The 27,827-nt window shown below is 42.0% G+C and overlaps 1 protein-coding gene across 1 annotated transcript; it reads left to right on the top strand.

The window, feature by feature from the left end:
- Positions 1 to 300: 300 nt before the first annotated feature.
- Positions 301 to 27,722, top strand: LOC120523089 (probable G-protein coupled receptor 83). The gene is made up of 4 exons (XM_039744060.1): positions 301 to 1,826; positions 2,063 to 2,188; positions 17,253 to 17,386; positions 25,057 to 27,722. Exons 1-4 carry the CDS (start codon positions 1,446 to 1,448, stop codon positions 25,682 to 25,684), a joined length of 1,269 nt encoding a protein of 422 aa, XP_039599994.1. The 5' UTR covers positions 301 to 1,445; the 3' UTR covers positions 25,685 to 27,722.
- The last annotated feature ends 105 nt before the right edge of the window (positions 27,723 to 27,827 follow it).

Genomic DNA, 27,827 nt, shown 5'->3' with positions numbered 1-27,827 from the left:
AAGCAATGTTCTATGAGGAGCCACATAACACAGTGGAGTGCCATTGCAGTATTTTTAAGAGTGAATTGGATTTCAAATGCTGCATGCTGAAACATTCCGGGATGATCGTCCTTCCAATGCTACACACACTTATGCATTATTTAAACAGGACAGACGTGGCATGCAAGTATGGTCTGCGGAAATCCGCAGAGACCAGCAGACTGAACCAAAATAGCATTTATTGTCTAACTCTGTTGACAGTTTTGGTGGAAGTGTCATCAAACAAATCATCCATCCATATATTTTCTTACCTGCTTTTCCAGTTCAGAGTTGCAGCACTGGGCACATGGCTAAAATACTCCATCACAGGGCACACTCACCCACACATCTCACCTCACCAGGTTCAGAGTCGCATGAAAGTCTTCGGGATGAGCGAAGGAAAACCCGTTAGACATAGGGAGAACATGCAACCTGCACACTTGGAGAAATCCGATCTAAATATTATACTGCGCGCTTAGTATTTTGCTAGGAATTTGTTCTGACTCGTTAGCACATCATGTTATCCCTCCGCGTTTACAGTACCGAACACACGCGGTTCCTTGAAGTAGGCTGGACCTGACAGACACTAAACAGCAGCATAAAAAGGCTTCGCAGTCCTAATTTTGCGAGACATTCCCATGTCGGTTGTTTATTCCACTTTATATTTCACTGTCACTTCCCACTCCACTCGGTGCTTTTCTTCACACGCCAGATGTTCGTTGTGAGCTGAGAGCGCCACGTGCGCCTCCCGTGTGAAGCCGTCCTTGTGAGAAGGGCCCAACGCCCACCTTTCTAGAGTCTGAGGGTGCGGTCGGATCGCAAGTCGTGTCTGTAAATCGCCCTGCTGCGCTCACAAGAAAATGTGCCAGACACCTTCAGACAGTGACGTGGTGATGGGTGAAAGAGGGGACTTGCTTCGTTCCTTCATTTCAGGCAGCCCCTAAAATCCAAACTGAATATTGTTGCTGCCGGAGAATTATAAAAGTTGGTTTATGGTTGACGTCAGAATCAATGGACTGCCAGGAGACCAATCGCAGCTTGGAAAGCAGCTCCGATTGAAAATCGCAGTCGAGAGGCGCTGGAGCGCATTTGTCAAAGATCTGCAACAGGTGAAGAACGCTCTAGGTGGCGATTTAAAGGGTTATGCGCCGGGGTGTCCCAGTGAAGAAGGTGGGCGATCTCGGAAATCCATAGAAGGGGCAGGTAGACCCTCTTAGATGGCTTATTAGCAGCACTGAGATTTCAAAGAAAGGCAAGGTTGCCGACGGATTCTTTCTATTCCATGAGACGCACTTCTCGGGCTGTCCCAGTAGAGAAATCTCAGTTGTCGAGAACAGCAACAGCCGGATGATTTCAAGTTCGCTTCTTCTGCGTTTTTAATTTCTGTTTACTGGCTTCAAATATCTAAAAGAAAAACTTTAGTTGAAATGTTGACTAAATACGCCTGGCTTCCTCTTACCTATTTGGCGGATAGTTTCATCACGTCAGAGGGGCTTTTCAACCGCTCAGTTTTGGAAGTTGTAGGTGCCAACAGTTCGAGCATATTTAGACTGGACAACAACACGATGGCCGAATGGCAGTCCCTGGTGGGAAAGAAGAAATACGGAATCGAATCACAAAATCCGACTGTCAAGGCTCTACTCATTGTCGCCTACTCCTTCATCATCGTTATTTCTCTCTTTGGGAATACGCTCGTGTGCCATGTGGTCATGAAGAACAAGCGGATGCACTCGGCCACGAGCTTATTCATCGTGAACCTGGCCATCGCGGACATCCTCATCACCTTGCTCAACACGCCTTTCACTCTGGTACGTGGACCTTTTAGAGCTACAATGTACAGTACTGGCGCTCTCCGTGAGACACACTGGAACTCGTTTTCTCCCTGATCTTTTCTAAATGGCTTGTGGTGCGCTGGTCAGTCCAACGATGCTCAGCCATGCCTGCTTTACTTAACGTGTTGTTATCCGGCCTCATGTCCCCTTAGCGGTCTGGCATAACTTTTGTTAATAATCCAGGACCCTGTAACCCTCTGTTCTTCCTACAGGTTCGCTTTGTGAACAGCACTTGGGTTTTCGGGAGGGCGATGTGCCACGTGAGCAGGTTCGTCCAGTACTGTTCCCTGCACGTCTCAACGCTGACCCTGACTGCCATCGCGCTGGACAGACACCAGGTATGGGACTGACCGCTCCAAGCCCGTGTTTAAAGCCCGCTGCAGTCATCAGGCTTAGGTACCCAACAGTAAAGAGTCGCACTGGATTTCAGCTGTTGTCTCTTGGCTTATTTTCTTGTATCGTTGTAACAATGAGTTGTTTTGTACTTGTCTGCTGCGACCACATTTCCCTCTGGAATAACAGTCTACCTAACATAACCTTAAAGTGATTTAAATCTCAGACATTTTCATTCCCAGCACGTGCACCACAGGACAAAGAGGTACATTAACAATTACGCACAGCATGAACGCCAGTGTTTAAATAACATTTATCGGTCTAGCTATCTCTAGTTATTCATACACTTTTTAATATTGGAGATTATGATCGTTCGCCATCACAAAGGTTATTCACCGACATGGAAACCTGCAGAAATACCGACGCGCGCACAGGCATTCGGGCGTAAAGTCGCCGAGGGTAACAGTCGGGCGCGGCGCGCATACTCAATCGCTTATTGATTTGCTTTTTTTTTTTGTGGTTTTTATGTGGTTGCTCTTGCCATTGCACTGTTAATTATACAGGCGCTCACATCCCGGCACATCACAAATAAACTCGGCAAGCGCACACTGCTGTTTCATGTACACCGCTCTGTAGCCACTCCGGCGATTGTTCTCTCAACTGGCGCTAATAAAGCCGGATTTATAGTTTCATATCGTGCCGATTTTTTATTATATAGTAAAGAAAAACCAGAATAAGCTATTGTGTTTTTGCAGCTTGTGTAAACTGACAAGAAAAAAACAGACGAGTGTCGTTTAGTTGCACTTCGCTATACGGATGGAGAGTCGCTGCCTACATAGGAAGCCTTACGCTTTGCTATACGTTCGCCGTTATTTTCCTTTCTTGGTTCCCTTAACAAACTTCGGCATGAAGGAAAATAACAGAAGCAATGCCCAAGTGATTCCGGAAATACTCACAGACGGTCTCAATGCCATTAAAACAAGTAATCATAATCTTTAACTGGAAGCAAAATTCAATAGCACGTGGGCGCAGTGATTAGCGCTCATGCTTCCCAGTTCCAGAAGACCATTCTAGGCACCATTTACATTGGGTACAGATGGTGTTTTTCGGGTATTTCTGTTTCTGTGCCCACAACCCAAAGACGAGCCACAAGATTTAATTGACACGGAGTGATTGTGACTGCACCCTGCGACATGGCGCTCGGTTCAAACCAGGTCCTGGATTAGCATTAAAAGGGTTCAGCAAATTGTTATTAAATCTTGATATCCAAGAGTTCGCTCAAATGGTCTGCAGTTGTTTTCATCTGAGTCACTGGTGGCCTGAATCCCGCAAAATATAAAAGGGTGCAAAACAACTCATTTGGGTCGCATCTGTGGGATGTGCATGGGAAAAAAAAAACAAATCAGGGGCTCGGGACACCATGAAAGAGGACGAAACGTTTCAGCTCTGGATAGTACCCTACTAAGGCTGCGAGGGATCAGAAGTACAGGATCACTGCGCCACCTTGCGAACAGCATACTTAGCGCACCATATACTACGTAGCATTGTACAGTTCACTTGCCCTATTATTGTATTTTTAAAATTGCTCACTGTTATCAAACTCATTTTAACAATAACAAATTACCCATCCATTGCCCGTACTAGAAGACAAATTACTCGAAGAGAGATCCCCGCTGAACAAGATTAATGGTTGCAGTCACTCAGGCAGAATATGTAAAACATATCTACAGGTAAGCGCAGTCTGTTTCTTCGAAATGTAAAGGTGAATTTGGAAGCAAGAATTGTTAGAATCTGTAGACCTAGCTGGTCAGTGTCCAAGTCGCAGGTTTAGAAAAATCACTCATTATGACAAACAAGCCTGGTGAGGTGAGGTGAGGTGAGGAAGCGCAAGTCAGTCAGCGATGGATGAGGTGTCAATCTAAAAGTAAAGGAAGAACATTTCTTGAGCACAGCATCTCTATCGATCGATCTGTCCAATGATATACAGTAATCTCTTTCTTTTGTGTTTGTGCCATATTGATTAACAGTGGGCTGCGCCGTTTGTTGTGGAAAACCTAAATGCACTTTTGAACCTAATCGGGAGAGAAACTTCAAATTTTAACATCCGCTTCAGACGAATGGCCTTGGTTACCATTTTGTCATGCTTCAGCAAAATCTAGGAGTGCCAAGACAGAGATGAATATTTAATCCTGTACTCGCTTGATCAAATAAATTGCACTCTGTCCGACTTTTTATTTGGGTCATTTCTCAATCTACACAGGCAAATGCTATTTGGAAAGAGCACGGACAGGAGGAGAGGTTAATCTTTACAAAATTTTGTTCCCAAAATGCCCCTTTTAAGCTATAGGGGTGTCGGTAGAATCAATGCATGAGGTACCATTTAAGCAGGGCACACACACTACCACCAATGGGTAAATCTCATTTAACCACAGACCAAATGTACGTGTCTTTGGGATGTGAAAGGAAACTCATAGTAATTTAACTTATTATCATATTTTTAGTTTATATCGAAGAAAAAGAAAATCCAGTCACAAATAAAAGGTGCCATTATGTAATAATTCCATTTAGCATGTTATGGTAACTTTAAAACCCCGAGGTCCATGGTTTTGCGAGCCTTCTCGGCTGATGAGCACTGACGCTCATACATAAAATCATGAAAGAGCAAGTGAGCTCCGCTAACGGTCCGACCACATCTGAAGATAACACCTGCCGGCAGCGAGCGTACCACCGAGGGGAATACTGCGTCTAAAACAGCAATGGCAACAATGTAGTCCAAAATCAATTGAATCCTATCTTATTCGTGTGTATGAGATTGCGTCTGACGTCACGTATAAAGTAACAAGAGCGGCGTTTGGGGGTGCTAAGTGGGGCTACCGCCCCAGGGCCCGCGACAAAGGGGGGCCCGCTTTTGAGGTCCGCGTGTCCCGTTTGAGCGGATTTGTCAAGTCATATCCTCCAGTGTGTATATACTGTATATATTTGAGATGCTTCTATAAGAGGAACCCTTTTAAAACCCCTCTTCGGGGTAAAATTCCGTACGTCTTTGAAAACATTCCACAGTCCACCTTCATTGCCCGAATACGGTCGCCAGTATAATCCCTTCCTAAAATAGTCGCTGGGTTGGCTTCTCCTATCTATAGAGAAAGACATTGCATCCAGATTAGACTACGAAGATGGCATCAACAACGCCACGAATCGGAAGGCAAGAAAAGTGGATTTTCGTCCCTGAACCTGGAAACCGGTAAGAGATTTCACGATGATACCTCTACGTTAATTTCACACTTCCTTTCGAATCCCTGAAAGTCACATTTTATTTGTCGGTCATAAACATGTCCGAATATTAATGCACACAAACCTGTAACGCTAATGAGTTATGACTGTGACATCCTGCATATCGAGACTCCGAGTATACTTTTCTAGAAGAGGCCCTCCTAATTTCCGCATGACACCGCTTCGCATTTCGTACTGTTGTGGTATTGTCATGAATTATGAAATGCACTTTTTAATAGATTATATCGTTATATTTTGATAAAGTCCGCGTGGTATCTTGCCAAAATTTAGCTGAATAATGTAATGAGAAAATCTGGTGTATGGTAACATTATTTCTATTAGATTCGCGCGCAAGTTTATACAATCCACACATACCAGTGACAGCGTTTGGCGTAACCGGCCCCGCGTGGGGTTGATCAGCTCCAGGCCCCGCACACCTCTAAGGCCGCCTCTGCAAGGTAATAAAACATTGTTATAGCGATGCACACTAAAATTATTGAAAGAACGAAAGTGATTCTCACATTCAATAACAATACATTCTTTTCAATGGCACTATCCAGCATAGCGAACCAAGTAGCTCACCCAAACTCCTAATAAGAAAAGGAAATTACATCTTACTGGGTTGTGTGGATCCTCGTAGCAGCAGAAGGGTTCTTTATGTACATACAGTTGATTCATTAAGCTTTGAAAAGGTTCCTATGGACAAAACAGAAATCTTAAATGTACCTAATTCTGAGAGATCTTCTAAGTTACTGTATGTAGAAAGAGTCCTTTTAAAATCGGGAAGCCATTGGTGTTTCACATACACTTTTAAAAATGGTGGTTCCTTGATGCCAGTTTGCTGTTCTTTATTGGTTTGTGTGGATCCTCATAGCACCACTGCTTGACAATGAACCATTTCATTCTTGGAAGGGTTCTCATTCTCTGCATATGAAGTTGGTTCTTTGTGCGTCCTAATATGTAGAAAAAACAAATCTGAAATGTTTAATGTATGGTAGGCAGATCACTAACAAATTAAGCAAACCTGCCTTAGCCTGTGTTTGCAGTAAGAATCCTTTTAAAATCACGAGCCACTGGCATTTCATAAATTTAACAAATCTGTTACCATCTATTCATGGTTATTTAGTGCACTGCGCGTGTTACACAGCTAAATAAATAAATGTTCTTTCAGGAAACTCATGTGGATCAGTCTTTTGGGCAACCAGATATCGTTCCCCTGTGTCATCGCTCTGAAGAACCACTGTAGCACCTTAATTGTTAAGAGTGTTGTCAATTAATTCATGGTTTATGTATGAAACTTGTTAAGTAATCTAAATAAATTCTTTCTAGAACATACCTGTGGATGGTTCTTTTGAGAACCCTTATGGCATCGCTCTGAAGAACCACACTTACCCCTTTATCTCTGCCAGGATGGTCTAAACGCCCAGTATTCCAGATCACGAAGATCTAAAAGTCGAGTTTTCTTTACCGGACCTCGATGAGGCAGAGGGTTAACACAAGGCTAATCAGAACAACTGAAACGTTTCTTCATTATCTGCAAGAGTAGAGCCAGTTGTAAGCTCCGCCATTGCGGGTCTCACTCTGTCACACACCGCTTCTCTTCTTAAATTCCAATTAACGCTGTGTGAGGGACACAGAATTAGGACAAAACCGCATTTTGTAGATGGTGGATCTACCATCCTGCCTTTCTCAGTGCGCTCCCAGGGGATTTTTCACGAAGCCCCCTCCTCACCCCGCTCGTTTATACGTCGAAATGTCCAGTTGGAACTCTTCGTTGAAACGCTCCTGAAATCACCAGTCGAAATGATCAAGGGGGACCCCCAAGGAAGTGCTGATTTAGTCTTACCCCTAAACGAAACGCGAGAAATGCCCTACTGCACTGAACGAACCGGTGTACGCGTGCTGCATGTTTAAAAGGTCCTCTGGTAAGGAGCTCAGTCATCCAGGGTCTTCTTTGGGGGGTGATAGGGGGGTCCTTTTTAATCCGGCCTTTTAGGCAGGCAACTAAAGGTTATGGTCTGCGCAGTTAAATGTTTTTAATGAAATGCAAAAAAGAAAGGTTGAAATGAAAACAGTAATATATATATTATATATATATATACATACCAAACTGCCATTCGACTTCCCATAGACACGCTTGCCAGGTTGGTCAGCGATTCAAAACTGACCTTGAGTCTGAGTGCATGGTCATCAGAAATGGACTGGAGCCTTGTGGATGGATTCCTGAGACCCTTAAACCTACCCCTGCAGACCACCGCCAATTAATGTCAAAAATGTTTTTTTTTTTTTTAATCTAATAGTGAAATATTTAGGAGTGATGTGGTGTTAATATTTTCTTCTTATTATTTTTGCCATCCCATAACATGACACAAAGGACCAGTACAGGTACCACATAACCGGTTGCGTAGCGAACGATCAGTGCAACCTGATCGTTGTGAGTGACGTCTGTTGTGGAATATTTCCTCCCGCAGGATATGCATCTGTAAAATGCTCTAGGCACTCCAAAAAACGCCATTATATGGAGAAGAAAGTTGTTTGTTCTCACCACGAAAGGGCAGGCCACGGGAGGCGAGGAGTTTAAAAGCGGCCGTTCTCCCTCAGTATATCAATGAAGTAAGCTTGCCGTGCAGTTCTAACTTTAACTAATCAAATGTAGCATCCATTGCTCCATTGACCCTTCGTGTTCAGATGACTAATTATAAATGTTTTACCAGTCATTGTGTCCTGAACTAAATGGGGCGTCTTTTTAGAGAGATCTGCTCGGTCTGGGCAACAGCGCACCAAACCATCATCTTCCTTTGATCTTGACGAAGTGCTGCTAGTTTGCCCTCGGGCTTGTGTTATTCAGATAGAAATAGAACATGGTAACGAATCTGTGTGCTCAGGCTCCTCGTCATTATTATTACAGTCTGCCTTCTTCAAGTGAAATTCTCCTAAACCTCTCCAAGGCCACCCATTATTTATTGAAATAATTTTGTTCTGTCTTTCGTTTAGCAGCCTTATTTCACGGTCAGGTAATACATTACATACATACGATCGAATAGCTGACCTCTCTGAGCCGACTATGCAGTAGTAGTACAACATATTGATGGACAGATGCTATTTAATTAATACAAGTATGTCTATGTTACGCAGGACAAGCGTTTACCTTGCAATACGAGTATTTAAATGTACAGAATAGTGACGTCACTAACGTGCTATAATCGCCCCCAACCCCCAAAGATTGTGTCTGCATTGGCCTGTGCCTACTTTGCCCTTGTCCAGTTCCTGCATGGCGCTTGCGAAGCAGGCTTTGTCCCCGTGACCATGAATTGAATTTGAGAAAATTATATCATTAATAAACGGTATGTAAAAAATAGCTACCGATCTTCTTTTGACACGTTTAAAGTGGACGATGTCCTTAGACTTCAGCCCCTTCAAACGGGTATGGAATAGCAATACACAAAGTGCAAGTGTTACCTTCGATCTGAAATGTATGTGGAGTTTCTGAGATCGGACGAAACGCGGGCCCTGCCCTCCACTCTGACGACGCGAATTCCAGCATTTTAGCTGCCGAGTGAATATTTGACTGCGAGTGCTGCTCTTGTAACATATTTGTTTTATTTGAGCCTTTTCTCATCCTGTAAGATTAAAAGTTTATTGACGAACATATGGCAGCTGTAATATGAGCCAGCTTTGAAATTGTGGCTTGTTAATGAAAAAAAATGTTTGTGGTAAAACAAAGATGTTGATTGCATTTGCTTGATTAAAGTAAGCTGTCTTTATACTTCAAGCATTTCATTTTCTTGAGTGCCACCATATTTGCTCTCTCTTCCGTTACTTCTCTTTTTTGTTTCATCTTCAAAACAGATCGTAATTTTAATAAGAGCAAAATAAAGACATCTACTCGTTTTTGCTTAGAAACTGCAAGTAGATAAACAATGTTAAATGGAAGCAGTTCCGGAGATGTTATGGCTCAGTCCGCTTAAGTACCTCTGGAGTGTAAACTTGAGCGAACCACCTCACGTAACCCCTTCAAATCAGTGGAAATATGCACACATTTTTTCTTCCACTTCATCTTTTCCTCCTTGGGGTCGAGGTGCTTGATCGAAATCATCCTTACAGCTTGCTCCAGCACCTCCTCCCCAGTCAGATGCTTTTTCTTCAGATCTTTTATTTTATCCATCCACCTCCACTTTGGTCTCGCTTCTCTCTGTACTTCCATTTCCATCACTCTGTTGCCCACATTTCCATTGTCTCTCCTCATCACATGTCCATACCACTCCAACCTACTTTTCTGTAAATTTCTTAGATATCTCTCACACTTTTGTTGTACCTCTGATTGTCTCATTTCTTTTTCTGTCCGTTTTGTAACACCACACATCCATTACAACATTCTAGTTTTTGGCCCGTCTGACTTCTTCTCCTGCGCTCCCTTCCATGTCTCAACTCCATATATCATTGTATGTCTTACCACTTTCCTAAAAACCTTATCTTTAATTATTTGATCACACCATACTCCTGATGCGTTCTTCTAACTATTCTATACACTACACTCTTTTGGTATTTTCAGCATTTAGCTTTCCACTCTTTTCAATAGCTCTCTCTGCAGGCTAACCTCTGAATGCTCCACATCATTTAAACCTCTTATATTCTGTCTTCTTACTATTTATGTTCCAAAGCCCTTCTCCATTTTCTTCTATCTTCCCCTCCACTTCATCTTTTCTGGTGATATATAAAACAATGTCATCAGCAAAAAGCTACACGAGAAGGACTGGTCTTTAATCTCATGATGAAACCCATCCACAGCCAGATCAAAGTGGTAAGGATTTAAAGAAGATCCTTGGTGCAGACTTAACTGGCATCTTGTCTGTTAACCCAACACTGCATTTAACCGGAGTCCTCACTCCCTCACACATATTCCTGGACAATCCTCACATATGTCTCTCCTACTTCTTTCTCTCATAAGCACCCCAATGAAACATGGACAAATTAGATCTACATGGAAATATCATCTTAATACATAAATAAGACTCTCAAACCCACTCTAATCATCTTTGGGTGAAGATCTGGGAACCTTCCTCAGCAGCATTGCGCGCAAGGCAAGAAACAGCCATGAATAAGACACTGGTTCATCGCAGGACCAATTTAGAATTAGTAGTGTGTCCCTCACGTATTTGTTAAGAAACCCCGAGGATTAACACACACATAGACGAGGAGAACGTGGAAACTGCACAATGACGGCGCCCGTGAGTGAGATGCGAAACTCGGACGCTTGACATTACACCTAAACACATATTCAAACTGTTTTAATTGAAGCGAAACTTTTCAAAATGAAACCAAGTTAACCTGCGACTGCGCTTGCTTACAGATCATTTTTCGATCTCTAGATCATTTCCTTAACTAATTTGGAAACAAGGTACAACAATCCAGCAGAATTTAACGACACCTGCCCAATACGATTAACTGCCGTTTACTGTATTTTGGGCGCCTTTATACAGACGTGAAAATAACGGATAGAAGGCGGGGAGGCTCGCTTGTGCACGCACATTCACACACACACACACACACACACACACACACACACACACACACACACACACAGCGCGTGAGCTGCAACGCAGTAGTTCAATGTGTGGTGCGCCTCTCCCGACTCCCTCATTTGCAAGAAAACTTCCGTGAGACCACACCAAGTGTATACGTGACCTCTAATTTTAGTCGATCAGGGAAGCCTCGTATTATTCACGATGTAAAAAACGGCATTGTTTTAATTTCACTGTGAGGAACCAAGAAAAAGGAATCAGCACGACAGTGATATAATGATGTTCTATTATAATAGTTTTTGGCTTTTATTGTAATGGCCTAAATACTTTGCCTCCTCCAACCCCCCCAGGTTTTCACGGGTGTTACCTACGAGGAGCTGTCCGCCCTACGGTTCTGAAGTGATGGCGTTCACGTGCTGCTAACTTGTTTTCTTTAATCTTTTGCCTCTGAACCATAACTTGGAGTTCTAAAACGGGACACAACTCTGTAACCCAGCGAGTTTAGCAGATGTGAATTAATTTGAGTTCTAAAAATGTATATTAATCCAAAGAGCTTCGTCCCCCTTGGAGTTTTGTGCGCTTTTATTAAATGAACGGCCAACAAAAACATGCCATTATGTTAAATTCCAGGACGCAATGTGTAAAAAAACGGAACCCTCCCGAAAACAAAGGGACTTCTGGTCACCCAAACCACACTGGGATATCAAACGTAAGTGGCTTAGGAAGATGGGTGGCTGGATGGATTTGTTTTTATCATGTTAAGTGCGAAACTACTGAAGCCTTGCTTGACCTTTAGCTTATTTCCTTACCTAAGCCTATTGCCTTAGATTTAGAAGCTATCAGATTCTGGCTTGCAGGCTGTTCATGCATTATCAGGCTCAAGGTGGGAAACCAAACTTGAAAAGGACCCCATCCCACCGCAGCACAATCTTACACTGGAAACAGGGAATACACAACAAATTAGCTATATGGAATATTACCAGTTAATAAATAATCAGTAAATGTGCAGTCATGAGCCTGGTACGTCTGGCCAGCATCATGCAGAACAGCTTTTCACGAGAAGTACAAACATCTAGTGTGCACAAAGCTAAAATGGTGATTTCATTCTACAGTTTAAGGCATTGTTGTCTGTGGACCAGTGTACTAAAGCTTCATTCTACCACAGACCAACGCTTCCCTCTTTAGAGCATGGAAGGCCTTCATGAATGTAAAGCAGTGGACTCTGTTGGGATCACAGTATCGGCTTTCTCCATCATTTTCTGCTGTCCACCATTTTTCAGCATCACTGAAATCAAAGCAAGTATTTATACACCTATTTGTTTATTTTTTTGTAAAGTCTCTACCACAAGGTCTTCTGCCATCCAAGCCTCTAGCCCTGCCCAGCCTGTGAAAAGGCCATAGACGGCTGCAATCCCACAAAAGCCTATGAACAGCTGGAGGATCCAAAAGGTTAATTAGGGGGTCCCTAATTGTAAGGTTCATCTTTGCATGGGATTCTCTAGGATCTCCACCATCACCCACATCACAGAAGCATATAAAGATTTTTTCTGGTGATGGTATGTTCTCTTTGGCAGCATAGTGGTAGCACTGCTGACTCACAATGAAGCGCTCAGGGTTCAAGTCCCAGATGTTCCAATTTCCCCCTTGGCAATGCAACACTGTCCCTGATGTCTGTGTCTGTGTCCTGCAATGGACTGGTACCCTGCTTGTTCCTGCCAGGTATTTCTTGGGATAGGCTACTGCTTCTCCTCATCCCTGCTCTGGATAAGAGTGGATGGAGAATATTCTCCTGCTTTGAGTCTGTGGTCTGCGATGGACTGGCATCTCGTTCAGAACTCAGAATATGGATGGATGAATGGAGCCGCATGTAAGTTCAATGCAATAATGGCACAGTCCTTCCAAAAACATTTCTTTAAACCATTGTTTGTTTGGGGATGGAATTGCTGCACCTGTCACTTTTAACTTAGACAAAGTTGTATTTGACTTTGTTAATTTCACCTAGAATCCCTTTTTTGGTTGCTTTGTATTTAATTTTATTTATGAAAAAAAACATTTATTCTATTTATTTCATTGAGATTTGTCTCAGTTGTGGCACTAGTTTGTTAGTTTTATGCACAAATGGATTTGGTTTGTTTGGATTATTTTAGAGTTGTTTTGAATGTACTTAAATTTCTACTGTTCACCAAACTAATCAATGGCTAAACTTGGTAATGCGGTCCTAATGCATGATTTTGATTACTCCTGTTTTGTTGTCATTTTATCCAGTTAGTTTGTTGTGTTGTTTAAAATAGCAATTTATTAGTCTGTTTGTTTTGTGAATAATTATGATTTGTGCTTAATATTAATGTATTTTGTGTTATAATGTGGTTTAATGAGTTAATATATCACTTGAGGAACATTACTTTTAAATGTAAATTAGTTACATTACTCATTGCTTATAAAAAAGTAGCTAAATATTGCACATACTGTATATAGTTACTTATTATAAAATATAAAGAGTTACAAACAGTGTGTTACTTTTGCGTTACTTCTTTTTTTTTTTTGTATGAAAAAATTGCACCTTTTCCTGGCCAGCATTTGTTATTAATTCTAGTGCTTGAAGTAGGCGTTCAACGTACCTGCTTTTTTCCATTTTAGCCTTGGCATACAATTAATGGTTGTACCGACATATCCCGCCAAACATCGATCAGACCCGACTCCACATCTCTCATTTCTAATTTATGAATAACATCCCAATCGACACTCCAAAAGGGAGCCACCATTACCACCTCACACCTCAAAACTTCTGCCCTCACCCTCGCTCTCCAATTAGGAAATCTTGTGAAACCGGAAATGTGAGGTAAGGAGTACCAAGGACCAAGAAGTTGACAAAAATAGAAGTTACCGGCACTTACTGTATTTGTTTCCACTTCAGGCACTGATTAAATCCTAGCCCAGATATGAACCTTTCTGTGATTATAAATACATTTAGAACTTCAGGCGCTGTGAATTAAATAACATCCATTGGTTTTGTTTTCCATTTCCAATCAGAATCCCCAAAAATTTGGGGTATGAACACTGGCCACTGCCTCAGCCTGATCGCATACTGCTTCAACATATTGGAAGCAACAGGATTTAAACTAAACCAACGATTTATTAATGGGGTTCTCTTACTGGATTGCACGTGGCACACTATTTTCTGATTGGTTGTGCTAGTGAGACTTGCACAGATTCAGATCGTTCATCACGTCAACCGTCGAACAAGTGCTGCTGCGATAATCACTGGCTACCTGTGATCCTAAGCTGGGCGGATACAATTTACTCTACAGCAGAAGCAGGATTACTTTTGTTGATCTATTTTCACTTGATTGCTTGCTACACACACACACATATATATATCTTTAAATATAATACACTACCGTGGCTTTCCGTTTGTCTGTCCAGGATTTTAAATCACCTGTAGCTCACAAACCGTTTGACCTATTGACCTGAAATTTGGTACACATATACTATGTGACGTCTACTATCCGGTTTCGGGTGATGATTGACCTCGAAGGTTATTCCTCTTTTTTTATTTTATTTTATTGTAGAATCAACTCTCGGCAGCGGCCAGCAGGGTGGCTGTGCAGCTCATGCTTACAGGCGCCATTCTCATCCCCGCCACCTTCGCCATCACGTCCCCTACCTCTTCATATCTTAAATCATTCTTGAGGCAGATTGAAGACTTAAGTGTTAGCTTAAGTGAAAAATTAAGGAAAACGTACTGGGATTTGAAAAAGAAATTTATAACTTGGTTAATTATCAGTTTTGCCTTTAGCAATACTGGTAATTAATATAATAATTTGCCAAGGCTCCTACTTATTTAACTTTCTCTATTGTAGCAGCCGGGTCTCTGGCCTTTAGACTTGTATCAAGGTAACTGAGGTATACTCGATTTAAGAAACGGAATAACACTATTGTTAAACACAAGGATTATAGAAATATGATAATTGCATATAATGTATGCAGTAATCCCTCGCTATATCGCGCTTCGACTTTCGCTGCTTCACTCTATCTCGGATTTTATATGTAAGCATATCTAATTGTATAATGCAAATTTTTCGCTGTATCGCGGGTTTCTGTGGACAATGGCTCTTTTTATTTCTGGTACGCGCTTCTTCAGTTGGTTTGCCCAGTTGATTTCATACAAGGGACACTATTGGTGGATGGCTGAGAAGCTACCCAATCAATGTGTGCTGATTGGCTCAGCGACGGAGCGCCGAATTCGATTGCGCTGCGTTATCCAGGAAGTCTCATCTCGCTCATTCAGCATCAACGTTTTTCGCTGTGTAAAAAGTTAACTTTTGTGTTTATCTTTGTGCGAAGTCAAGCCCTTCGTTATGGATCCAAAATGATCTGCTCCTGCTACTGCTTCAGGGGCCGTGCCCAAGCGCCAATGGAAGATGTTAACAATTGCCGAAAAGGTAAAAGTTTTGGATATCTTGAAGGAAGGGAACAGCTACACCGCTGCAGGGCGCCAATGAGTCCACGATTCTTTTTATTTAAAAAGGAGGAAAAGAATATAAGATCTCTGGCCACAGTGTCCTTTTAACCAGGGTGCAAAACGAGTTGTAAGTGGATGTAATAAGGCAGTAGTCTGGATGGAATCTGCTTTAGGGATTTGGATTGAAGACTGCCGGAAGAAGAACAACGCTGTAACGTTCTCCTTTGTTGTGCAGTAAAATTAAACATTTATTCTGACAAGTCATCGTGTCATTGTTGGTGAGTAACCATAATTAGTTTTCTGCGTGCAGTACTTCGTACATGTACGTATGTTTAGTGTCACTGTACACACATTTTACTGTATACAATTTTTCTTGCATTGTACGTATTTATTGCTGGTGGCCTGTAACATATGTGATATTGGAGACGCTCAATATCTTTAAATTAATATTTAGGTTTTACTGTATATAAACAGTGTGTTTACATACATAATTTCAACGAATCTTACCTAATATCTAAGAGAATACAAAGGGTTTATGCTGTATAACTGTGCGGAAAATGTTTATAAGAGTGTGGGAGAGTTTATAAGGGCTTAAAATATATAAAAATAACCAAATGAACATATGTTTTTTACTTCGCGGATTTTCACCTTTTGCGGGGGGTTCTGGAACGCAACCCCGCGATCGAGGAGGGATCACTGTACATTGACATATAAGACTAGATACAGACAAACATATAATTTATAGGCTGGCTGTTTACTGCTGTTTTGAATTCTTGTCTATTTTGGCACAGATAGGTTTATGATACCAAGTCTTTATCGATAATATCTGATATTGTATGGAGTTGTTGATCTGGGTTTGTGTTGGGATGCACTCTTTCTCTTTGCTGTGTGATCCTTGTCAGTGCTGTGCTCCTGCTTCCTCAGCTTGCTTTGTGCCAACTTTGGACACTTCATCAGGAAAAGGCAATACTCATTCTGGCCCAAGAGTTTAGATGTGGAAGTTTCCCACTTGAAGTCAAGGCTTCTCAACCTCATCAGGGTATTGGCACACAGCTTTGGTTCGACAGACCGGGTCTCAGTTTATGGTCCACAAAGATAAGAGTTTGTTAAATTTGGCTCTCCAAAAAGAATGTCTCATAGCTTTTAGGCTCAAAGATCAGGATTCAGATATTTTCAGTTATTTAGGAGAGTTCCCCTCCCTGAGGGGATCCCTAAACGTCTCGACTTGCCATTCTCTTGACTGTTTTCTTCTTCTTGCTTACTTTAAGAGAAGGTTTGCCTATGGTTTTAAAAGAAGGTTGAACCTTCTCTTGATCGAATTAAAGTCATTTCCAGTTACAAAATCAGTAATTAAATTTAATTTAATAAGTGGGTTCTCCTGTTTATCGTAGTTGTTATCCCTTGAATTCTATGTCTGTGTCCTTGCTCAAGTCAATTATGCGCCCTGTGGGTCAAGATGTCTGCAGAGAGGCCTCTGGAAAGATGTCCGGTCACTTCAGATTTACACCTTTTGTTATCAGGTGAAGTCCAGACAGATCCTGGTACAAGGTGAAGTTCGGTCACTTAGTTTGGAAAACACGTTGAGGAAGGTACAGCTGGATGCCTGCTTCCCTGTTAAATTTACTTTCTTAACAGGCCTGGTATGCCACAAAAGTCTAGCAGAATGGGCATTAGCCACTTTGTCCTACAATGGCAATGTTCTGTCTGTATGAGTTTTGGTTTATCTTTCACAAATGTTTGATTTTTCTTACAGATCAAAGTAATAGCATATCAGGATTGCCATTTACTTAAACATGTCATAATGTATTCGCACAGGTCATCCTGCACCCGCTGAAACCCCGGATGTCCTTGGCTAGAGGGCTCATCTACATTGCTGTCATCTGGATCATGGCAAGCTGCTTTTCCCTTCCTCATGCCATCTACCAGAAGCTTTTCACGTTTGCTTACAGGTGAGATGTAAGGGTTAGAGGGCACATTTATGAGAGGGGGGATTCTTTTATATATTTAAAAAGAGACGTTACACCTTGGTACTACAGTGCTGTCCAGTCTTTTAGTCACGGGCCAGTTCAAGCTGCTAATGAGCCTGTATCCTGCAGGAGGTGCTAGCTCCCATGTTGGAATAAGTTCTTTTGTAATTGCAGTAGGGCGGCATGGTAGCGCAGTGGGTAGTGTTGCTGCCTCTCACTTAGGAGTCCGGGTTCGCTTCCTGGGTCCTCCCTGCGTGGAGTTTGCATGTTCTCCCCGTGTCTGCGTGGGTTTCCTCCCACAGTCCAAAGACATGCAGGTTAGGTGCATTGCCGATTCTAAATTGTCCCTGGTGGGTGCTTGGTGTGTCTGTGTGTGCACCCTGCGGTGGGCTGGCGCCCTGCCCGTGGTTGGTTTCCTGCCTTGCGCCCTGTGACCCTGTAGTTAGGATACAGCGGGTTGGATAATGGATGGATGTAATTGCAGCATGTCACATAACCCAAAACTATAACTATAATATAAAAAGGCGATACCCCTCTTTTAGTGATACGGCGGTAAGAAATCACATACCAGAAATAACACGGTTTACGCTGCATAACAGATGAAGGAAGCCATGACAAGCCTGATGTATAGAGTCTGCCATTTTCGTCACTGCATTGGAAGGATTTTCGGGATCGGATGACGTTATCACCCATCCATCCATCGTCTTCAAAGGTGTGCCAGGCAATGTTCCATGGCTTTATACCCTTTCTTTGTGTGCAGGTCCCCAGTTAGGTGAATAATACAATTCCAAACAAGGCAATGAGGATACAATTTCATGCTGACTCTGACAGATGAAAAATAGTGCCATTTCCCCAGCTGTCTTTATCTGTCTTGTCTTATGCTTTGCCGAGCAGTTCTAAATGATGAGCCCCTGTGCTAAATCTGTGTGAACTGTGCATGTGAGTAGAAAGAAAAGAAGATTTGTAAAATATTTTGTACAGAGCACAGTGACATATTAAACCTTGTACACTTATTACTGAGCCATACACCCAATATTCTTTCAGAGGATCTGGCAGCCCGAGCTTCCTCTTCTAATCATGCATCACTTCTCCTTTTTATTGTTTTTAATGGTTTTCACATATGGGTCTCTTATATTTGGTGCTGGCTACTCATTTATGTTTCAGAATCAATTATGGATGTTAAGAAGACATTTATTATTGGGGGCCCCTGTCTTTCATTCTTAGCACTAGCCCATGGCCTCAGTGATAGCAATGCTGGAAATGCTACTGTCCATCTTCAATGAATGTGCGCAAACATGAAAGAACTGGCTGTATTAGAAGTTGTTGGCCCACAAAGCTCCATAGGACTGGAGTTAAACATATTTCAAACTACAATTGCACATTTATCTTGTCTGGGAATCATGTGCATTTATTTTGTTAAGCAGCTTATCCAGGCTCTAGAAAGCATCAAGTCCAATGTTAAAGATGAATTGAAATTTTATTATTATCCATCCATCCATTATCCAACCCGCTATATCCTAACACAGGGTCACGGGGTCTGCTGGAGCCAATCCCAGCCAACACAGGGCGCAAGGCAGGAAACAAACCCCGGGCAGGTCACCAGCCCACCACAAGACACACATCCACACACCAAGCACCCACTAGGGACTATTTAGAATTGCCAGTCCACCTAACCTGCATGTCTTTGGACTGTGGGAGGAAACCGGAGTATCCGGAGGAAATCCATGCAGACACGGGGAAATACATGCAGACTCCATGCAGTGAGGACCCGGGAAGCGAGCCCGGATCTCCTAACTGCAAGGCAGCAGCACTACCCACTGCGCCACCACGCCGCCCCGATTTTATTACTATGGTAAGTAAAATTATACACAAAGTAGAAGGGAAGAAATACATTCTCTTAGCATTTGGTAAGTGTTTGAGACATAACAGATGATGCACTAATAAGGCTTCATATTATATAGTGCTTTTCATAGTTTGTAGCATCCCTAGTTCCTTTGTGAAGCTGTTTGACTCGCATGAAGTAAATGACACTAAAAGAGCACATGTGGGATTAGTTTGGACAGGATAGGACTATACAGCAAGGAAAAAATGGCAGAGAATGAACAACATCAAAGATGAAGAAGGGAAAGTAAAAAAAATATATATATATATATAGTATAAATCCATCCATCCATTTTCTGAACCCATTTAATCCAAGTTAGCTTCACAGAGAGCCAAAGCCCACCTTGCCATGACTGGCCTACAAACTCAGGATAACTGGACTTGAAAGCACTCATTTCTCCAGATTCTTTATTCAATCGTACGTTAGAAATGACTAGCTTAAAAAACGAGACTAACATTTTCAGATCTGTTTAATGCAATTCAGGGTCATGGGACTGAGGAAGGGAAGCCTATCCCAACTGAACTGGGTGCAGGACAGCAAAATAAGCACCGAACATGGTGCCAGGTCATTGCAGGGCTCACTCAAAATCGCCAGTCAAAATAACCAGCATGTCTTTGGGGATGTGGGAGAAAAAACCTGAGCATTCAGAGGAAAACTAACTCATACACGGGAAGAAGGTGCAAACTCCACAGAAACAATGACTGTGCATTCCTTATAACATAATACAGGTTCAAGGTTATTACCGTGCATACAGAGTACAAGGAAATCCTTAAATGCATGTATGACCAACATGATGCATGTTGCCAGACTCGCCACTCTCTGATGCCATGCTTTAGCCCCAGTTACTAGCAAATATGAACCTAACTTTGAGACATGGATATGCAGAAATGACCGCAGCCATTTTAACTAGCACTGCAGACCACGAATCATTTAGAACATACACTAAGTAATCTACTATTTATACAATATTGTGATAATTATCATTGATCTAGTGTTATAGGAAACCTTTGCCTGGATGTTGTCTGTATGGATTTTGCACATTTTCTGTATGAGTGGTTGTAAAAAGCATTTGAAGAAAGCACAGTTTTTAATCCTGATTTCAGCATTAGGACTGAAGGAATATGTTACGAGAGAGCTCCAGGGTACTAGAGCCACCAAGTTATGACATCTTCAGAGGCAAAACAAAGTGCATCCTTTAGCAGGTCTTGGATATCTTACAGCTTTAGATGAGGGTAAGCATTATGGACAAATCTTTCCAGGGGGTTCAAGTTCAGAGCCTAATAAGTGACCAGAAGTCCCATCAACCTTCTCTGTCAATTGCAGAACTAAGCTTCTAAATGTACTGAACACACAACCTGGGAAACCTGTCCTCTCCAAATCAGAGCTACTAAGCTCCTACTGGTTTTAGGGCCAAAGCCTCCTCACAACGAACACCTTCAATTCAATAACAGTCTGGCATTCGTGTGATGACGACCATTAAAATATACATGGCCATTTGTTAGTCCCACTGCACACTGCTAATCTTCAACTGATCATCTTGAAGATGTGCATGTTTCCCTTGGCAGAGTGTCTATTTATACTCCTGCACATTTTGGTAGCAGATGGATCTTCATCTGCTCTCATTTGAAATGTAGATGTAAGAAGCGCATGACTGGAGGCGTTGAAACCCTACCAGATTCAAATGTTTGCAGTGAGAGACCTGAATTGTGCAACAGGCCTCTTTCCCTGACATGAACCTGTTTTGGCTTTTAAAGTAGCAGTGAGAAAACTTGAGCTTTTTGGCCTCCCGAGGCTTATTGTGTCTCTGTACTGAATATAATAAATATAACTGATATGCCAAAGTTTAAGATATAAGACATTTACTAGTATGTAGTTTGCATTTAAGATTAGCACCCAAAGTGGTCTCACTAGGAAAATGTAGAACTCAAAATGTCCTTCATAACACTTGGCACAATCATACTCTTGTAACAGGGTGGTCCTACCTCATAGAACTTGGTGTTTATGGAGCTTACTAGTTCATATGGTTTTTCCCCACAACCCAAAAACATTTTGTTAAATTTATTTGCTACTTTAAAACGGATCAGATTGACATTGAATGTGGGCATCCTATCCACGTTTGGCTACTGCAACTGCGTAAGTATCAGTGTTGGTTGTAACACCCAGTGACCTTATTTATTTGCATAATAAGCAGATGCATATACAATATCCATCCATCTATTATCCAACCCGTTATATCCTAACTACAGGGTCACGGGGGTCCGCTGGAGCCAATCCCAGCCAACACAGGGTGCAAGGCGGGAAACAAACAACGGGCAGGGTACCAGCCCACCGCAGATATACAATATTAAAATGTTTATATATATATATATATATATATATATATATATATATATATATATATATATATATATATATATATACGTATGTATGTATGTTTGTGTATATGTGTATATATATATATATATAATATATATTACAAAGGATCAACTAGATAAAAAAGGTGCAGAGTGCAAAGATAACATAGAAACCCATACTGGTTTTCAGTGTACATTTCAGAATCTCTCTCTTTTTGTCTAGGTCTTTTTGTGATTGTTCATTGACCTATTATTAAAAATAAAAGAAATGGAACCATATAATACAGCATGGATACATCAGCCCCCCCTACCCCAAAAACAGGGCATTATATGACAAAACAAGGTTCTAGGGTAAATGCTTCCAGAGGTTTCAGTTGTCCAATACTTTATAGATCCACCCTGAGCTCAGAAGTGATTGCAAGACCTTCTCTTCAACTTTAAAGGCCATTCTGTAGAGCACCAGAGGGTTAGTGTGTCCTTAGTCAGGGAGTGCATTAGAGAAAAGGTCTCACTAAAAGGAAAGGGAGGCCATGTTAGCAGTGAACATGAGAAATAACAATTTATATTGTGATCTAGAAGAAAAGGGCAAGTGTGTGCACCACCCCACAGGCTTCAACATCTTAATTGGAAGGCCCTGAGTCGGCATCAGGGTTGCACAGGACAGGAGGAGGGCCTGCTGGGGCTCACGGAAAGACAAAGGTTTCTAAAGAATTTGATCTTTTTAAAAAAGAGGATGTGATGAAACCCTGAATGTGGCATGGTGTGCTGAGTCTAGAGAGACCAGGAGTTTCTAAACTGGACATGTCTCTTGTGACCTGTTATACACGCAAAGCGATTTGAGCAGGCTGTTATATAAGGACACATGTTTGTAAAGATGTAGTAATAATAAACCTTGTAAGATGAGGATGCAACATTTATGAGAACTCGTTCCACATTATGTAATAATATGTCATCGACTATATATTTATTTTTTTTGCGTGTCTGTTGGACTGTTGGGCAATGTCAGTCCTGGAGGGCCGCATTGGCTGCAGGATTTTGTCCAAACGCAGTTACTTAATTAGAAACAAATCCTTGCCATTCTCAGACCTTATTTAATTTTATGTCTTGTTAGTGTACAGTGTAAGGTTCTTATACCGTAGATTTTTTGTCCTTTCCAAGGATTTTGTCGAAATGATTTAAAGCCTAAAATGTGCAATTTTCAGTGTGTCACTATTTTCTATTACGTGTTTTATTAAATCAAACAGAGCATGATGAACACACACAGATGTAAATAGAAACAAGCAAGATGGAGAGCTGCTGGCTGCTTTGTCTTTTACATCTTATTGCTAATAAAGAGCCATTAAAACAGCAAATGCATCTGTTTAAGATTGAAATAAGCAATTAATGGTGGGGAACCTGAACACACAAGACGACTAAAAATGAAGCATCAACGTGTCACTTGAGCAGTAAGCGCTTCATCAGCAATAACTGATTTCTCATTAAGAAACTGGGTTGGAACAAAAACCTGCAGCCACTGTGGCTCTCCAGGACCGACATTGCCCACCCCTGGACTATGAGGAGAGGAGAGATTACAGCTCTTTGCTGCACCCACTACATGACAAACCAACTCAGGACCCCAGGTTAGGACCCGAGTGCAGCCATACAACAGGTGACACCTCAGTACCACACTGGACTATGGTAATGAAACAAAGGAGCTTCTTAAGCAGAAGCTCACAAGAGAAAAGGCACTCATGTTTGTGAATTATTTGCCAAGTATTAATAAGTAGACATTGTAGTTGCAGTTGGTTTATATTCATGCAACTACTGGAATGGCAGAGGTTTGGTTATTTAGTTTTATATGTAGCCCCAAAAAACAAACTTCAAATCCATGCAAATGAATTTCAAATTTTAGTAAAGTATTTAAAAAAATGCAAAAGATAAAAAGAAGAAAATCCAAGCAAATACAAAAAAAACCCCTGCCATTTTAAGTCCTTACTACTGACTCATTAGTACTACTGCTCAAAATAGCAAGGTAATGCAGTAGGTCAGGATATTTCTTCTATATCTTAGCTTGTAGCAGACAAGACAACCCCTTCAAACAGTATTATCTATCTCGTATTCTATTCTGTAAAGCCAAATATTTTATTATCCATCCACCCATCTATTTTCTTAACCTACTTCTGCAGGGCTGCGGGACAGCTGGAGCCTATCCCAGCAATCATTGGACATATCTAGTACATTTTTAAATGAAATGAATATTTACATCTTCTACCAGAAGGCAAGTTGTGTGTGCTGCCACGTCCTTCCTCGTGGTCATTAGATGCTTAAATCAAACAATAAGAAAACGGGCTGAGATCACTACTGTATGGGTAATCAACGCGTAGATGGTGCATAGTGGGCCAAGAGTATGAGCTTAAAAAGACGAGCTCCACCAATTCTAGCCAATCAGTGGTCATTATTTTGCGTGAAAGAAAGCAACACATGCACAACTGGCCAATCTAAATTAAAGCAGGAGCCATACTGCATTATACATTTAAGGAAGCATCCTGAAAATAATCCACTCGTTCCTACTTTCAGACATGCAATAACAAATGCGCTTAATCTAGTTCATTGTGTAAAGTATTAGCCAACACTGAAGAGACTGCCAGTACACCAGCAGGGCATAACTTCTGGATTTTCTTAAATATGTTGTAGATACTTTTAGGTGGGTGGCACAGGTTTACTATTAAGATAGCACTTTTTGTATTTCTCAATACACAAGCCTGTCATCTGCAGTGCAGGCAAGTTAACATTACAGTGTGATAAGCTGGAGTCTGAGGATTGTCCCTGTTGAATAGGGCCCATGAGGTGGGCATCCAAGGTGCCATCAAAATGGAGTAACATCAGAAAATTTGTGGCAGCATTTCTGGCACAAAAGGTTGAGAGAATTGCTTCTGAATACATAAGACTGCAATGTAAGTGTTTAGCATGCAGGGTACACAGTCCAGCATTAATGGATGAAGGCAAAACCCAATGAGTGATGGACTGTAAATGCTACCTCCATGATAGTATCAGCCAGTCTGTGGCCTCCCAGTTTCAGACAAATATCCAGATAGCCTGACAGGACTGTATTCATTTAAAGTGGTCATGCTTACTGAATGTGGCAAGAGCCGTGGGGTGGGAACGTCGCTTTATTTAGCACAGTTATGTTTTCATCTCTTTGTGTAATTTAAGACTTCACTTCCCCTGCCACCAAACTCACCCAGACTACAGTGGTTTGGTGTCCTGTGGAAAGTCACCTTCTCAAAAGTCAAATGTGAGCTTCCACCGGATCTGGAGGTCCCATTGGCACACCAATGTCAATTCCTGGGAACATGTTCACCCTTTCTTCACTGTGTTTATGCCTATTTCCTCTAACACAGAGGCCCCCATTCACTCTTTTTCTTGTTTCCTTGCAGTAAGGACAAGATCAGAAGCCTGTGTGTCCCCGACTTTCCTGAGCCTTCCGACCTCTACTGGAAGTATATCGATTTGGCCACCTTTATCCTGCTCTACATGTTGCCTCTACTCATCATTTCGGTCACTTATGCCCTGGTAGCTAAGAGGCTCTGGCGTCGCAATGCAATTGGAGATGTCACCACGGAGCAGTACTTTGCCCACCGAAGGAAGAAGAAGAAGACAATCAAAATGCTAGTTGTAGTCGTGGTGGTGTTTGCTGTCTGCTGGTTCCCTCTAAACTGCTATGTCCTACTCCTGTCCAGCCAGGCTATTCGCAGCAGCAATGCCCTCTATTTCTCTTTTCACTGGACAGCCATGAGTAGCACCTGCTACAATCCCTTCATCTACTGCTGGCTCAACGAGAACTTCCGCTCTGAACTCAAGTATCTCCTGAACATCTGCAAGAGGTCTAGCAGTATTCAGGATCGCATGCTGCCCACAACAGCATCACACCATCGAGTTGCCTGGCCCGAGAGTCATGCTAGCTATAGCAGGGTAAAGGAGTCCCAGAGTCTGCGCTCCACCACCAATATCCATTCTGGCAAAACCGATATTTCGTCCGTTGAGCCTATTGTGGCAGTCAGTTAGTCAACAAGAAATAGCCATGAAATCTACTTGTATACATGGCCTAGAGGTCGGACTCTAGCATGATTTTTAACCCATTTCTTTAGACTGTGAATTGGCACCTTATGTGCCCAGTGACATTTGGCTGGATGGCTAGGCATTCTCTTATCTATCAGAAACATGGACCTTCCTATGGAGGCAATCCAGTAGAAATGCCTCTTTTAATGCACAGTGGTACCCTTCATTAGGGTGAGACTAAATGTTACTTCTCGCTGCTATGTTTCCCATAATGTGAGAGATGCCAGTATGAGGCTAGCTTCTGTTTGTGTCATTTGGTGCACATCTTAGCACAAGCACCTATTGTGTGCCTTCACTGTTCAAATATCCATTTCCAGGAAGTGTACTCATAATAAATGGCAACTTTGTGGTTCATTCCACTGTGCTAAGTTCCTTTGTGTTGCTCCTAACCCCACTGTCACTAAAATCTGCTATGTGCAAAAGTGCGTAGCTTAATGAAGGGCGCACTGGGAACAGCCTTTCAAATAGCAAGCTTGCAAATACTACCTGTTTGAAAATTTAGGGGCACTGTCAAGATTTTGTAAAAGACAAGAGAGGTGTGAAAAGGTTTGGGGGATCCACCTCACATACTTGAAATAAGAATAAACAGCTTGTCAAAAATAAAGAGTAGTCAATCGAGACCGTGTCCAATATGGGACTGACTGAGAAATGAAGCATTGAGGGTTTTATGGGTAGGAAGGAGGAAGAGGTGTGTCTTCTGAGCTTGCCAGAAGTGAGGTCAGAGGGGGGTTGAGAATTTGTCCGGAAGTGGAATCTGTGGAGGAAAAGGATGCGTAGTTATGGTGGCTTCTCTTCTGGGGATCTGGGGAAGGAGAAAGAGAAGTGCGCCCAGTCGAGCCTTGTCTCTGCATACAACGTTCAGTTAAGCCCACTGACTGCCCCCCATGTGTGCGTGTGTGTGTGTGACAGTGTGTGACAGTGTATAACGCTAAAATGACAGGGGTGTAGCTACACTGTAAGAGTAATGTTTTGGGCAAAATGGTAGGGGAGACTACCTCTACCTCTAAGCGGCAATATCAGACAAAGCTGCAAGTGAAACCCTAGCACAGGTCAGTAAAGGAGGCCAGGGAGTGTCCATTGCTGTCCTCTTAAGGTGGTATGGTGAACTGAAATGTATTCTGTAAGGTAGAGCTCCTCTTGTAACTCTGTCTGGCACTCGCCTCCATTACAGTTCAACCAAGCCCAGATTCTTTACTTTTCCTGTGTTTGCCATCCAATGGACCACCCTTTTCCTGTAGAGGGGCGCAGACTGCCAGGCTGGTGAAGTTGGGATGGTGTAAATTTACGGCATTTATGTCAGTCTGAACAACACTGGTGGTTCATAATCTCAGTCAATTATATTGGTAGGACTTGAGGGCAGTGAACCACAATGGGAATAAAAGAAACTTTTATAATGTCATGACGGTCTGGACTACACTAGGTGGTGGTGTCTTTGTTATATGCTTATAGGTGAAATTCTTACTTGCATGTGCTAATCAACTTGCAACATGTGACCACCCTCCATGATCATAATTAGTAAGTAAAATAAGCTTACCTCAAAGCTTCTGTCTACCTTACCTGCAACAACTAGTATGGATTAGAATGTATAATGGAACTGCGATGACAGGTCTGGACCACAATAGGCAGCTGAAGGCCTGACAGGTCTAAATAACACTAAAGGGTGGCGTACAGGGGTGCATGTAATGTACTTTAGAATCTTATGACTTGACATTCCTTGTCAACCCCAGGTAGAGGGGAGTGGGTGGTCTAATAATTAGTGATCAGGTGACTTGACAGGTACGGGCCTCACTTGGTGGTGTAGGATGTGCTGTATTTGTTGTAATGTGTAATGTAACTCATACATGGATGTCGACAAGTTTTATGTACACTGGGTGAAATGGAGAACAAGTGTTTAATATACTAATTAATGTAATTTATAACAGAATAAATTAAATGGTCTAGATTATAGGAGGTGAGGGTGTTTGTTGTAGTAATTAATGTAATTTATAAAGGGACGGCTTGACAGGGATAGACTACACTAGGTGAGGCTGGATGGGGCATATGCCTGGTAACATAATTTATAATGGAATTACTTGGCAATTATGGAAAA

Source organism: Polypterus senegalus, chromosome 2 (assembly GCF_016835505.1).
Source record: "Polypterus senegalus isolate Bchr_013 chromosome 2, ASM1683550v1, whole genome shotgun sequence".
NCBI lineage: Eukaryota > Metazoa > Chordata > Cladistia > Polypteriformes > Polypteridae > Polypterus > Polypterus senegalus.
This window is presented reverse-complemented; position numbering and strand designations above follow the sequence as displayed.

Excerpts from the sequence above, each read along its gene's own strand:
- LOC120523089 (XM_039744060.1), top strand. The coding sequence starts at position 1,446 with ATGTTGACTAAATACGCCTGGCTTCCTCTTACCTATTTGGCGGATAGT. Across the intron at positions 2,189-17,252 it reads TCGCGCTGGACAGACACCAG|GTCATCCTGCACCCGCTGAA; the intron begins GTATGGGACTGA and ends GTATTCGCACAG. Across the intron at positions 17,387-25,056 it reads CTTTTCACGTTTGCTTACAG|TAAGGACAAGATCAGAAGCC; the intron begins GTGAGATGTAAG and ends GTTTCCTTGCAG.